Source organism: Rhinolophus hipposideros, assembly GCF_964194185.1.
Source record: "Rhinolophus hipposideros genome assembly, chromosome: 5".
NCBI lineage: Eukaryota > Metazoa > Chordata > Mammalia > Chiroptera > Rhinolophidae > Rhinolophus > Rhinolophus hipposideros.
This window is the reverse complement of record NC_138051.1, coordinates 79,352,108-79,366,213: the sequence shown is the minus strand read 5'-3', so window position 1 is coordinate 79,366,213 and position 14,106 is coordinate 79,352,108. Positions and strand designations below refer to the sequence as shown.

At 51.8% G+C, this 14,106-nt stretch overlaps 1 protein-coding gene across 1 annotated transcript in view; it reads right to left on the bottom strand.

The window, feature by feature from the left end:
- JDP2 (Jun dimerization protein 2) overlaps positions 1-14,106 on the bottom strand; it is a gene marked incomplete at its 3' end in the record, with an annotated part of 38,923 nt that overhangs the window by 423 nt on the left and 24,394 nt on the right. The window contains 4 exon segments of the mRNA XM_081048985.1: positions 4-50; positions 52-138; positions 140-148; positions 6,849-6,953. Of these exon segments, the coding sequence (XP_080905111.1) occupies positions 4-50; positions 52-138; positions 140-148; positions 6,849-6,953 (248 nt within the window).

Genomic DNA, 14,106 nt, shown 5'->3' with positions numbered 1-14,106 from the left:
GACTCGGGAGTCTTGACGCTGTCGGTCCGGACAATGCAGGTGGGGCGATGCCCTGTTCAGCATTAGGATGAGCTGCTGCCGCTCCTGCTTCAGCTCTTCGATCTGGGTTTTCAGCTCTGCGTTCATGAGTTCCAGGCCGCTCAGATTCCTATGCGAGAACACAGAGTCATGGCTTTTAAGCTCTGGGGAGAGGCTCTGCCTTTGGGTAGGTACAAAGCTGGCATTTGCCTGTTTTCTGTCTGCCCGGTTCCCACTGGAGGAAGCCCAGAATCTGCTCTTGATCCCCCGGGATAACTGACTTTCTGCAGGCAGTGTTCTTCACACCTGTGACACTGGCCTGTGCCACCCGTGGGATACACCCGTCGGCTCATGTCCCACCTCTCCCCTCGCTCAACCCATTCCAGCCACAGTGGTTTCCTTGCTATTGCTCAACTATACCAAAACACTCTCCTGCTTCAGAGCCTTTGCACAAGAAACAAAGGGTGGGAGAAGAATGGAGGCCAACTGGATCTAGAGCAGGTGCATGGAGTGTCCACAGAGGGGTTACAGGTGGCTCCCAGGTGGCAGGACAATGGCAAAGTGCTTTGATGTGTGTGCCCTGTGTGGTCGTGCAATCCTTCTAAAACATGTGCTTCCCGGTTATTAGCCTATGATTGTTTATACAGCCTCTTCCTTATCCCATTATCTAGAAGCTCTGCCCACTTGGAGGCAATAACAGTCTTCCTTCTGGATCCAAAATGAGGTTGCAAATAGACCTCAGGAGCGATTTCCAGCGAACTCGGCAGCTCCGCTGCAGCTCCAGGGAAAGGAAAGAAAGTAGGTTTGATTTGGGAGCTTTACGTGTTCATAGTGTGGATAGTAAGAGTCATACCAAGTCAAGGATCAGGGGTCAAAACAGTAAAACAGAACAACAGCTCCTGCATGATTTTTCTTGGACCATATCTGAAACCTTATAATAAGTTTATTTATTCAAGGGCCAGCATGTTTTAGATCAGTGGTTCTCAGCTAGGAGCGGGTTTGCCTCCCAGGAGACATTTGACAATATCTGGAGATGTTTTTGGTTGTCACCACGGGGGAGGGGCTGCTACTGGCATCTCATGGCTGGAAGGCAGGGGTGCTCATAAACTGCCTGCAATGCCCAGGATGGCCCCACAAGAACTATCTTGTCCAAAATGTCCATAGTGCCAAGGCTGAGCAACTGGTGTAAGTAACACGCTGTGTAACACGCTGTGGTTGCAGCTGTGTGTGTAACAACAGTGTGTGGCCCTGGATCAGGCCTATGACATGCCCTTCCACCTGGAGGGCCTGGGCACCTCTCTCCGGGTCTCGGGGGCCCTCTGTGGGGCCCACACACACCCTTTGTCGCTGTCTTCCTCACACCAGCCCGTTTGACTAAACTGCTCCTTGTGCTTGTCTCTGAGGGGGCAGTGTCAGTGCCTGGGGACCTCAGGACTACTGAGATATGCAGTCCTCGTGACCAGACGCTGAGGGAGAACAGGAGGGGAGGGGAGGGGAGGGGAGGGGAGGGGAGGGGAGGGGAGGGGAGGGGAATGCTCAGGGGGAAAATACTAAAAACCAGCTATGGTGGTTTTTCATTCAACAGGCTGAGGTGTGATGGGCAGGCTAGCTGCGTCCACTCCTCTCAGAATTCCAAGAGAAGGCCATCTCTGAGGGCCAGGAGAGACCCCACGTGAAACCATGAGTCAGTGAGTGACCCATCAGTCTGGGGCACTTAGGGGCTAATCTTAGCTGCCGGCTCACTGGGTCTAACGAGCTGGTGACTTTGGGTACGTCTCCAAACCCTCTGACCATGGCTCTCTCCCCAGCCAAGGCTCCCACTTTGAATCCTCTGAGTCTTTGTCTCTAGGAGTCTCAGTTCGATGTACCATCTGTGAGTATTTGCTGAGGACCTGCCGACTATAATGCTTGCTCTGGGGGAAATCCAAAGACCCATGAGCCCCCAACACAATACTTGTGCTGCTTCCACTCTGAGGGGAGAAAGGGTCCACACAGCAGGGCAGCGCTTACGATGTGCCCATCAGCCAGGCAGGGTCTGGACGGCCTTCAGAGGGGCTAAATAGCCAGGTCTGATCTTGGGTTGGAAAAACGAGTTGACTCTGCTTGAGTAGAGAAGGTAGGTGGGGGTGAGGGATTTCAGAAAAGGAGCCCTGAAAACTTAAGATGTGTTTAGGAGATAAGATCCTCCATTGTGACCATAGGTGACTTCAGAAAGTAGTGGGGAAGAAAACTGGGCAGGTTGGTATAGAGCCAGACCAGGAAAAGCTTTAGGATTTCAAATCAGAGTCTAGAGCAAGTTTCTTATCTTCTCTGAGCCCCGATGATCTCATCTATAAAAAGATAATGATCGTGGGATTAAATGAACTGGAATGGGAAAGGCACTTTGTAAACCGATGGGCTAGGGAGTCTTAAGGAATTTTTCTTTAAGCTGTGAGCAAGAGAATATGAAGAAAGAGAAGGAAGAGAAGGAGGACATTTCAAAGAAAGCTTAGCAGGTCTTAGTGACTGCCTGGATTTGGAGAATGGGAGACAGGGAAGAGAGCTGCCTGTGTGTCGGGGGAGGGGACTGTTCTGGGGAGTGCAGGGAAAGCACAAAGGGGTTCGGTTGTAGGCACAGTGAGAGGAAGTTAAAACTGGACACGCAAGGAGCAGTGCCCAACACACAGCATTCAGTACTGTGTGCAGATCCAGCTCCTTGAAATGCCTGCATGTCAAACCAGCCTTATTTGTGAACATCCGTATGCACAGAAAGACCAAGAAGGCATGTGGCAACTTTCTTTGTCAGAGGAACGCCACTGCATTCTGTTGGATTTAAAAATTAGAGTAGACCATGGAATGTCATCTGGCTGTCAGAATGTAACTAACTGCTTTGTTGTTTCATTTCCTTCTGTTTTATTGGTTGGTGCTACGTATTTATTTATTGGATAAGTTGAATTCAGAAGAATCTTTTTTTAACCATGATTGTAGAAGTGGTTTATGGTTTTATAATAGCAATTACCTGATCTGTTTTCCTAATCAACTAAGGAATGTGGGCTAGGAGCTTCACATTGTTAATTACGAAGTGAGTAACTCTACTTGCATTTTTGTTTACCAGTTTGCCTTCTGGTAGATATTTATTGCCCTGGAGAAAATGAAACCATTGTTGTTTTAGAATAGAATTTGTGCACATGAAGTTTTGATCTCCTCCATGGTGGTCAGCAAAAGCAATAGAAAAAATACACAGTGAGGGGCGGAGCTTCCTGGCTGTGCGACCTTGGCCAAGTTACTCCCCTTCTCTGGGCCTCAGTTTCCTCCCAGAAAATATAATGATTGGTCCAGGGGATTTCAAGCATTAAGATTTTCAGACTCTATTTTCTTAAAAAAAGTTATCCTAATACAGTTAAAATAGGGTTCCACTGCCCAACTCTTTACAAAAAGAGCTGGGAAGAAGCCTAATGCAGCCTTTTAAGCCCAAAAGACTTGTCTGAATTAAAATCCTGAGCCTGCCACTTGCTGGCTATGCTGCTTGCTGCAAACGAGATTCTCAATTTCCCTGAGCCTGGGCAACCTGAATAGAGTGCTGGGCAGTAGAGGAAGCCCAGGGGTCTAGTCCTGACTCGGCCACTGTGTGACCTTGAATAAACTTTAATCCTTCTGAGTCCTTGCCTCCTCCGAGAGTCACTGTGACCGTCAAGGAGAGAGTGGCTGTGAAGAGCGCCATGGGAATGTGAGCCGGTTACTGCTACCAACACCCAGGGAACCTGTTAGGCACAGCAGCTACAGAGGCTGGCGTTACAGCAGGGAGAAGCCTGGGGGCTGCTGCTCCTGACTGCACATAGGAGGTGCTAAGAACACCCTGGGGAGAGGATCTGACCCACCCAAAAGACCGCCTCCTGCCTCCTGCCTCCTGCTTCTTCAGGGCCTCAGGTGGTCTAGGCAAGAGAACTGTGCGATGTTACAGCAATCCCAGGGTGCATCTGGGTGTTCAGGGGTCAAGGATGGGAGAATGGCTTTTTACGTATGTGTGTATGTGAGTGTGTATATACTATATGTACACACGCGCACACACACACACACACACACATACACACGCCTTTGTACCTCTGAGCCTTGTAAATATTTCACCTGTTAAAAAAATAAATTCCCAGAGAACCCCCCAGGGATGAAGACATTGAGTGTCAACACAGCCATGTGCATTTGTGCCCCGAACCTCACACCCAACCTCTGTTCCAAGGCCGGAGGGGAGGAAGGGAGCATGGGGCAGAGGGTGAGGACTGGGCTTGGGCCCAGACGGCCCTGCCCAAACCTCCCTCCTAGACCCCAAGGCCATACACTTGCCCTCATGCTCACAGCTGCCTTCTTCTCTCCCCGGGACAACACCACAGCCACAGTTATCTTCCCGCTCTGTTCTTGGCTGCCCCAATCTGTGCCCCATGCTACAGCCAGAGGGATCTTTCTAAGGTGTTTCACTCTCGTTCTGAAACCCTTCCATGGCCCTCCATGACCGAACCATTCATCGCCCTAATGGGGATACTTGTGAGAGGGAAAGAAAGTGCTATTAATAATTAAGCCAGGACAACAGGCGGAAAAGCCAGCAGAGAGGACCACCGGACACATTTAGGATCTGGGGCTTGCCTGCCTCTCCATTCTCCCACCTGTACTCTAAACTCTAGCCACTCTTTTCAATTCCTTAATCACATTCTTAAACAGCTCTGGCCTCTGGCCTTTGCTTGTGCTGCCCCTGGTCATTCCCCCCACCCCTCAATCCCTGTCCTTTATCTCAGCCATCTCCCTGTCCTTTTATGTCTCAATAAGCAGGCTTTCCTCAGCCTACTCTAGGACATTCTCACAATATTCTCACAGCTTGCTGGGCTTATCTAACATATCACTCAGTACATGTTTATTCCTCGCTTCCCTCTGCCATCCCACGGCAGACATCATTTGCTTGTCCACTGTGCCGCAGGAACTCACAAAACACTGATTGAATAGACAGATGGATCAGCCAATGAATGAATGAATCCCGGCTCCACAGTTTGCTAACAGTGTGACCTTGGGCACGTAACTTGACCCTATATGTTAATGTCCAATGTGGGGATAAGCAATTATTTCTCTCACCGGAATGTTATAAGATTAAATGACACACGTGAAATGCCTGGCACACAGTAGGTGCTCACAAGTGTTACTGGAAGCAGCTATCACCATTCATTTGGCACTGACTGTTTACTGCACTAGTGTGTTATCGGTTTACATTCACTTGGCGTATCTTGCATGCTAACTGGCTGACAAGCCACTGAAGTCAGGGATCTGATGTGAGACTGCTCTGTCCCCAGCTATACCTCACCCAGCTCTATAGGCACTCAGGGCTGGACATGAGCATGTGACACCCCATCCATTTAAAGGCCCATGTGGAACCTGTGTCTTAGAAACTTCTTGAAAACTTCCAGTCCAGTGTCGGTCCACATCTCTTCCAAGGGGCTCCCAGATCTTGGAGTCTAACCCCACCTGAATGCGTAGAGCCTAGCATACATACTGCTCTATTCTGATTACACCCAGGGCCTCAGATTTGCTTTCTGCTTGTTGGAAGCCCAAGAAGAGACCCATAGATCCCCAGTGTCAGAGAAAACCAAGGCCAGTGTGGCCTTGTTTCTCCAGCTCCCATAGCAGGGATCACGTGTGCTCCTGCCTGTGTGTCCTCCAGCGCACCTAGCTCAGTGCTGGGCACTTAGTACATGCTTAAAAATACTTGTCAGCTCATCAACAGATGAGCAAAAGCAGGAACAAACAAATGAGTGCGTGAATGAGGGCCAGTACAGCAGAGTGTTAAGAACAAATGCTTTGAAGTTAGCCTCAGACTCGAATCTCAGTTCTACCACTTAGTTGCTGAGGGACCTGGGCAAGTTACTTAACCTTGCCAAGCCTTAGTTTCCCCATCTACAGGAAGAGTATCATGAAGGCACCTACCTCGTACAGTTATTGTGCCAATAAAATGAGATAATACACACGCAGCACTTAGCACACTGCCCAACTTTACAAATGTTAGCAACTATTGTTAATGGTTGCATACTGTAGAATAGAGCCTGACCCATGTTATCATTATATAGTGTTACAATCATTACTTAGAAATGAAGAAGGGATTGGGGGTGGGGAGGCTGGAGACTACTGGCCTGGCCTAATTAGCTTTCTGGTCATGTTCCTTCACTGCCATTTACCATTTTTGAGGAGCCGGGAAGGCCTAAGAGATGGGACTCGGCAGAGAAAGAACAAACACCTGCTTGGCACATTCCAAATGACAGGGCAGGGACCCGCTCTGAGGGCCACGAGGAAAGGCACCTGTCTGCTGACTTTGGCATCAGAGGTGACCTCTGGTCCCTAGGGGCAGGAGCAAAGCGCTCCAGGGTCATCCTTAGTGAGCCAGCCGGGAGGTAGGGCTGGAAGGGCTTCCTGCGGCCAAGGAAGGAGCTTTTCTCTGGCCAGGTGTTGTGTCCACTGCCTACATACATGGCATTGTCATCTCCTTCGTTAGCACCCACCCTAGGTAACCTGGGCCGCCACCAGGGTACTAAAATGGGTAGTACCAATCCTGGGCCATCTGGGTCAATCAGCACCAAGGGCCTAACCTCCGTGGGAGGAACTGAGCTCCCAGAGATCTGGGTAGGCAGGAATTGCTGCAGGCTGCCCTTGGTTGTCCTGATTCGGGAGGGGACATTAGACAGCAGGCAGGAAAGAGCAGAGGGGTCGAGGCTGCTTGGCTGATGCCAGCAGGTACACACTGATCCCGCAGGCTTTAATGACATCTCCCAGTCCACACGTGCACAGGCCCACTGCCGGCCCTGGCCAGCCGCCCTGCTCACCCGCTGCAGAAACTCCGTCCTCTCCTTTTTCTTGTTCCGGCATCGGGCCGCTGCGACTTTGTTCTTCTCCCGGCGCCTTTTCCTTCTCTCCTCTTCCTCATCTAGCTGTGAGGGCAGAAAGCCACTGATTAGCACTGAGGCAGGCCTGGAGTACAGCTTCCCTCCTGACACACAGACAGACAGATGGACAACCCCCGTCCTAAGCCACATCTCAGCAGAGCGAGCCGTCCCTGCCTGCCAGCCTGCTGGCCTCTTGGCTGGTGAGATGGACATGCTTCCCAGCCAGCCTACGAATCCTCTCAGAGAAGGGGGGTACCCCAGCGGCAGTCAGGGCCCCAGAAGGGCAGGGCTGCCTGGGTTCTGCCAGAGTTCAGGAGGCCAAGCCTGGAGAAGCTATTCACACAGAGGTGGCACCCACAGGTGGTGACGGTCTATTCTCCTGCACAGCCCAAGCCCTCTGGGCACTGTTTTCCAGACCAGTGGTTCCCAGGCACTTCCTTTAAAACCACCTTGGGCATGGGCACAGCTTTTGCATTCTGTCCCCACTCATTTTCACCTCCCTGAGGTACCTCACCCTCCCTCTTGGTCCTTCCAAATGCTCAGATCTATGCCCTTGACTACTAAACAGTATCCCAGCCTCCTCACCTGGCTTTCTTCCTCTTCCCTGCCTCTGTATGTTCTTCCCCCAGGATACCCACTTGTATCCCAGGATCCCAGCGGCCTGAACGGGGGACACAGGTCAATGGGCTTGCTTTTCCCCAGGACACATTAGGCAATGCACTATAAATGAAAGAGGGCCCATAACATGGGACAGAGGAAACTCACTGCCCACCAACACTGGCTTTTCATCAAAGTGGCAGTTATTATTGTTTCATTAATAATAACAAGAGCTGCTGCATGTTGCCTACTTTGCTAAATGCTTTAAACACAGGTCACATAATCCTCACACTCAAAGCCTGATGAGGAAGGTACTATTACTGTCCCATTTTACAGATGGTGAGACTAAGGCTCAACGGTTAAGCTTATCCAAGGCCATTGGTCTAGGGAATGGCAGAGCCAGGCTTCCAACTCAGAATCCTCTGACTTCAACCCTCCTGCTGTTGACCACTGGCCCACACGGCCCCAGCCCATCAGGATCACTTTCCTGGGGTGTCTCTTGCTGTCCATTACCTACAGGAGAACCTGGAGGACACCCACACCCACTGGGCTGAGGACAGCCTAGAATGAGACGCCATTAGACAAGTCATTGGATTGCCTTGGGCTTGCCAACTCTCTCACTTCTCAAGCCAGTGGGGGTGATTCTGGCAGCCTGAGGCCTGGAACAAGGTCTCAGCTGAAAGGGCTTTGGGCCAGGAAAATAAACAGCCTGTCTCTGTGCAATCCCAGCATGCTTTAGGAGGTCAGGACCCAGGGCCTGGGCCAGCGACCAGCACCTACGGCCATCGTCACCGGCCCTGGCAAGGCAGCCCTTTCTCCTTCTCCACCATGTCTGAGTGTCTCCCAGACCCACTCCCACCCTGCCTGGGAGGCTGGCCTGAGAGGTACCTTGTCAACACTGCCGCACCCAAGCACCTCCCAGCCCCGTGGCCTCCTTTGAAACAGAACCAGAAGTGACAGCTCCTCTGGCTGACCCGCATCTGGGAAAATAGAAACCTGGACAAAATTGATTCCGCCCAACCTCAACCTCACCCCCAACAAGGCAGAGGTAACCGTGACGACAGGCAGAGGGAAGGAACAGGAGGAAGTGGCAGGCAGTGCAATCTCCCCTCGGCCAGGAGGGTTTGCCCACAAACTGCCAAGGTGATGTGTGCAACCTGAGCACTGGCGGGCTTGCAGGGCCTCGAGCCCCTCCCTGGGAGCACCCTGGGTTCTGGCAGAGCTACCATTTCCGAGGAGACACAGTCTCTGTCCCCCTAGCCTCAGTTCCCCACCCCACCCCAGTGCAGGGCTTCCCTCCTACATAAAGTCAGGGGCAAACGGAAGCTGCATGAGCAGCACATGCAGAGAGGCTCAACGCTGTAAGTTTAAGAGCTCACCCGGGCCAGGCTGATGCCCAGATAGAGGGCTGCTCCATCCTGCCCTCCAGGTGCATGAAGCTCCTCCTGCCATCACCCCAACTCCACACATTTCACCCTTCTCCAAGCCCGCCAGGCCCTCCTGAGGTGACCTTCCTTTCACACTTGGTAAACTCTTACTCAGCCTTCAAGAGCAAATGCCAACTTCTCCAAGGAAGGCTCCTTTGACTCCAGGATAGAATTAACTGCTATTTCTGTGCTGCTACAGCACTTTGAGTAGGACCCCGCTGTAAGAGTCTGTGTCGTATCCCACCGTAGTTCTGTTTATGTAGGTACCTGACTTCCCTTCTGGGGACCTAAGCCTCCCCAGCACCTGGCATAGAGCATGGCATTTAGGAAGAGCTCAGCAAATGTTAGTCGAATGAAAGGGACAAAGGATTCTGGAGAAAGAGGACACAGGCTTGGGTTCTATAATTATAACCGTGATAGATTGCCTGTGTTTGTATCTGCATAACCTTTGCCCCAGTGCTCACAGGGAGACTTCTCTGTTGGGACGGCCTTTCCTTCTGGCTATAGGAGGCCAGCAAAGCTTGGAGATTGGGTCCTGCCTTCCCCAGAAGCACATTGGCCAAAGACAGAGCCTAGATTCAGGGGTGCAGGTCCCTAATGGCAGTGGCAGGGCAAATCCTGAGCAGGCCCTGAAAGTATCCAGGCCATGCACTGAAGCCTAAAGCTTTCAGTTCCATAGCCACTACCAGCCTCCAAGCCCATCCCCAGCCATCCCTGCACCCATGCCCCGCCTTGGCTGACATGGCCCAATAAGGCAATAAATGGCCCCGAATCCCCGTCGCCACACCTTCCTTCCCCGTTGACACTGTGCTGCATCTCCCCCAAATCCTCCTGCTGCTATTTAAGAACCAACCAGAGGGCATGGAGAAAACAGCTGCTGAGATCCATCCAGAAATATGGATAGGCCAGTGCCCCTCACTCAGCCTTCTCCATCCCCATGGGCTAACTCTGGCGCCTTGTGCCCGGCGCCTGCGTGGTCTGCACCCCCCACTAAGAGGAGATACCCCTCATTCCTCCTCTAGACCTTCTTTCATCCAAGAGTCAAGGCCGCTACCCCTCCTCCTTAATGCTCCCCTGGTTTCTCAAAGCATTTGGCCGTGAGTGGGTGAGAGACTGTAGAGTGTTTTCACCACACACAGTTCAGACGTCTAAAACCAGAACCCCAAAATGGGAGATGACGATTTTTTTTCTACAGATACAGCTGGAAGAACCAGGATGTTTGAGGAGGAGACAGCTTGACACTCAATACATTTAAAGAACCATGAGGTGGGGGCTAGGGGGTGGAGGGGAGCATCTCTTTCCCTGTTCCCAAACTTAGTTCTGGCTCTGTTTTTCCCACATTCCCAGGAAGGCCTGGGCAATATTGTCTGTGTTCTGGAAGTGAGGGGTGCCCCTGGGCCACATTTCATATTGAAGGAACAGACTTGGGGACCCATGGCTGAGAGGGCCCTCATGTTTGAACAGTCCCGCCTCAGGGAGCCTGTTTTTAAGCCCCTGCTGAGGGCTGGGGGACCCTAGCCCACAGCTGACTGGACAAAGTGTGAATGGCTGACCTGAGCTGGGCTGTATTCACCTCCTGGGAATTTGAAATTGGACTGCTGGACTGGGGGACAACCAAATTCAGCCACGTGCCCAGAGAAGCAGAAAGAGTAAGCTGAGGATATGTGGAGATGAGCAGAGACCAGAGACCATGTGGCAAGAGAGAAACCAACACTCAGCTCTCGGAGGGAGTCAGAGAGACAGAGAGGGAACCGGTAACAGAGAGAAAAACAGGACCTGGACGAGGGAGAGGCGAGCGAGGTGCCTAGGACACACATTTAAGGAGGCGGTCATGCTGGGGCTCATGCCACAGGCAGGATCGGCACTCAAGAGTGAGCGCCTCCTTAAACGTCGTGCCCAGGGCATCTTGCTTGCCTCACATGAGCTATAGACAGAGAAAGGTAAAGAATGAGAAAGAGAGGAAAGAGAGAAACACAGAGAGACAGAGAGAAACAGGCAGAGCCACAGAGAGAAACACACATAGAGACATGGACAGAGGCCAACGGTGCAGACCAACCGAGTGGACAGAGAGACAGCACACCCAGGGAAATAAACTATCATGGTCCTCCTGACTCTACTCCTGAAGAGGCCTAACTATGCTTCCTGTCCCTGGGTCCATGATGCACTTCCCTGAATATATTCTGAAATTTCTCCTCTGGCCTAGCAGGAGTTTGAGAAGGTTTCTGCTTCTTGCCACAAAACGATGCCCAGCTCACCAGGGTCCCACCCTTATGAAGTCAGGTGACGCCAGGTGAAACTGGAGGAACCGAGGGTGGTCCCCAGTGATTCAGGGGAGAATCACTGCTATCCAGGAGCCATGCCTCTAGAATAGTTGAGAAAGTGGCAGAGCCTGAGTGCAGAACGGCAAGGTGAGGCAGGTCACCTCCGTAGGAATCAAATTCCCTGGATTAGGAGTCCTACCAGGTTAAATGGCTTCAGTAAACCCTCCCCCCCCCCAGGACTGTCCTATTACCCTCCCCATTTTTACAGATAAGGAAACTAAAGATATCAAGGCTGCATGGAAGGTCCCACAGGGACATCCTTTGGGTCTCAGGGCCTGAGTGCCTCCTGCTCCCCAAGACTGGGTGGTCTGTGTGAACCCCCCCCCCCCCACACACACACACAGTAATAGGTCTCTTGCCCTTTGAGCTCCGTCCTGGTGACAGATCTATGGATAGGGCTGTAAGTGAAAGAAGCAGGAGAAGCTTCTGCTCTGAGGGCAGTGACCATTTTGTTTTTCCCTATTTTGGTCTTTTAAAATAAAAACTATTTATTGCACAATTAACATCGAATGTGTAGCATTAAAGCTTCGTGGTTTCAGGGAGGGACTTCAGCTATTCTGTTCCTGCCTCACCCTCACTTGTGGTGGCAGCGTTTCTCAGGCCCCGTCTGCAGGCCACATGGCTTTCACACGGTGGCAACAGTTGCCCAGATGTGACTGTGAATTCTGACATTTCATAAGCCTTTCCAAAAATGTATCTGGTGGCCTCCACAAAGTGATAGGATGAGAAAAAGCAATAACACTTTTTAACCCAAGGCACTGAAAATATAGAAACTGTCACATGGACAAAGCAATAGAGAAAAGAGCAATAAAGCAGGCAACAAGCAGAAACAGAAGGGAAGAGAAAAACGAATCAAACCCTTAGCACTGATCAGAGAAGCGCAGGCCAGGAAGGCTTCTCTTGTACTGAAACTATCGCATGGACAGAGAGACCAGGCGTCTGAGACTCACCACGTTTAGAGCGGGCAGGGTTGGCAGAATGGGCTTTGGGGTCTAAGCGACTTGGGTCCCCCTACAGCTCTGCTACCGACTGGCTGTGTACTCCTGGGAAAGTCACTCAGCCTTTCTGAGCCTCCATTTTTCTCCTGTATGAGGAAAGCACTGAGCCCTGCCATACAGGTTTGTAATGAGGAATAAGTCGCAGCCCAGAGCCCGGGACACAGGAAGGATTCAGTAAATGCCAGCTTCCCTGCCTGCCTTTTCAGGCCAGGCAAGGAGGCAGAGATCGTGCTGCCCAGGGCACACCCAGCTTCTAGCGCCCATGGGCAAAACCTGGCATAAAAGGAGACCCGGGAGAGGGGTAGCAGAGTGGAGATGCTTCAGAGCATCTCCAAATTGTCATAAGCAGGCCTGAAGTAACAGCCCTGGCCAGGCCCACAGGGCCCTCCCCCACTGCATAGAAGAACCAGATTTCAACACCAGGGACCCACGAGCACCCTGGGAAGTAAACACCCAAATACCAAACATACCAGACATTCCCCCATACAAACAGGCCTCACTGAGCCAGGGGCTGTGGTCCCCCCCCACACACACACCAACAAAAAAAGTAGGGCAGTCCTGGGACAAGACCTCACTGAGCAGCCCAGCCAGACTGGGCCCACGATCCCCTCTGCCTCCTCCTACCCCCGGAGGGAGGAATTAGGAAACCCTAGGGCCCTTGTCCAATACCCCTGCTGACCCCCCGCAGCCCAGAGGGGCCAGGCTTTCTCCACCAGCATCTCCCCTGGGGCTAAGCTGTTGGAAACTCTCTGCCCTCCTCTCTCTCCTATCTTCTCGGGCCAGGCCCTTGCCCTGCAAACGGCAAAGGTCTGAACCTCAGCTGTGAGATATTGGACAGTTTCTGTGAACAGTTGATAGGGCTGTAGGAGAAAGTTCAAGACGAATGGTCAGCTGAAGGCTGCAAACTCAAATCACCTCCAGGGGCCCAGCAAGTTAACCCTTCGTGAGGAGGAGGGTGGGATGGAGTGGCGGCCCCCCGGGGGACACCTCAATTGGCCCCAGTGCAGTGCAAGCTCCATGCTGCCAAATTTTCCAGGTTTTCAAGATTAGCTGAAAATATGGATGTTTAAGTAAAATCTCCCAATTTTTCATGTTGGCAATGAATTCCATTTTGAAAAGAATACTGTGTGAGCCAAACAAAACACATCCGTACCAGCCCGTGGGCTAATTTATAACCCTTGGCAGGTGACAGACACAGGCAGGGTTGGTCCCCAGACACCTGGTTCTAGTCACCATGACGCCCTATATTCTGTGACCTCGGGCCAGTCAGTTCACATCTCTCATCCTCAGTGTTCATAAACACGCGAGCTCCCACTTCTTGCTAACGCAAATAGCTCTGCAGTGGCTATTAGGTGAGGTCACGGAGCTGGGAAAAGACATCCTGTTGCCTTCCAAACAGTGGGTTGGAATAAAATCTCCCCAAAGTGCCACCTTGCTCCGATGTCTCTGGGTTTTCATTCATCCAGTCTTCAGGGTCAGGGTTAGATTGATTGAGAGGAGAGAGAGAGGGATATGGCAAGGACATCTCCCCACTTTAAGAAGTTTCAGAAAGAGTGACTTCACACATTCTTAGCGCCAGAAAGGGGCTCTTGGCAAGCACACAGGCCAATTCTTAGACTTTACAGAGGAGGAAACTGAGGTCCAAAGAAGGAAGCGAATTGCTCCAAGGCTCACACTTGAGCGTAGGACCTGAGTCCTCATGACCGAGTCCAAAGGACACTGCTGGGTCGGTTCCCCTGGGCCTCCTGGCTCTGCCTGACTCTGCATCACTCCCTTTCTGGAATTCTCTCTGCCCTGGATGCAGACACGTACTTGTCTGTCCTCCTCCTACTTCTCGGACCTCTCCTTGCTGCCT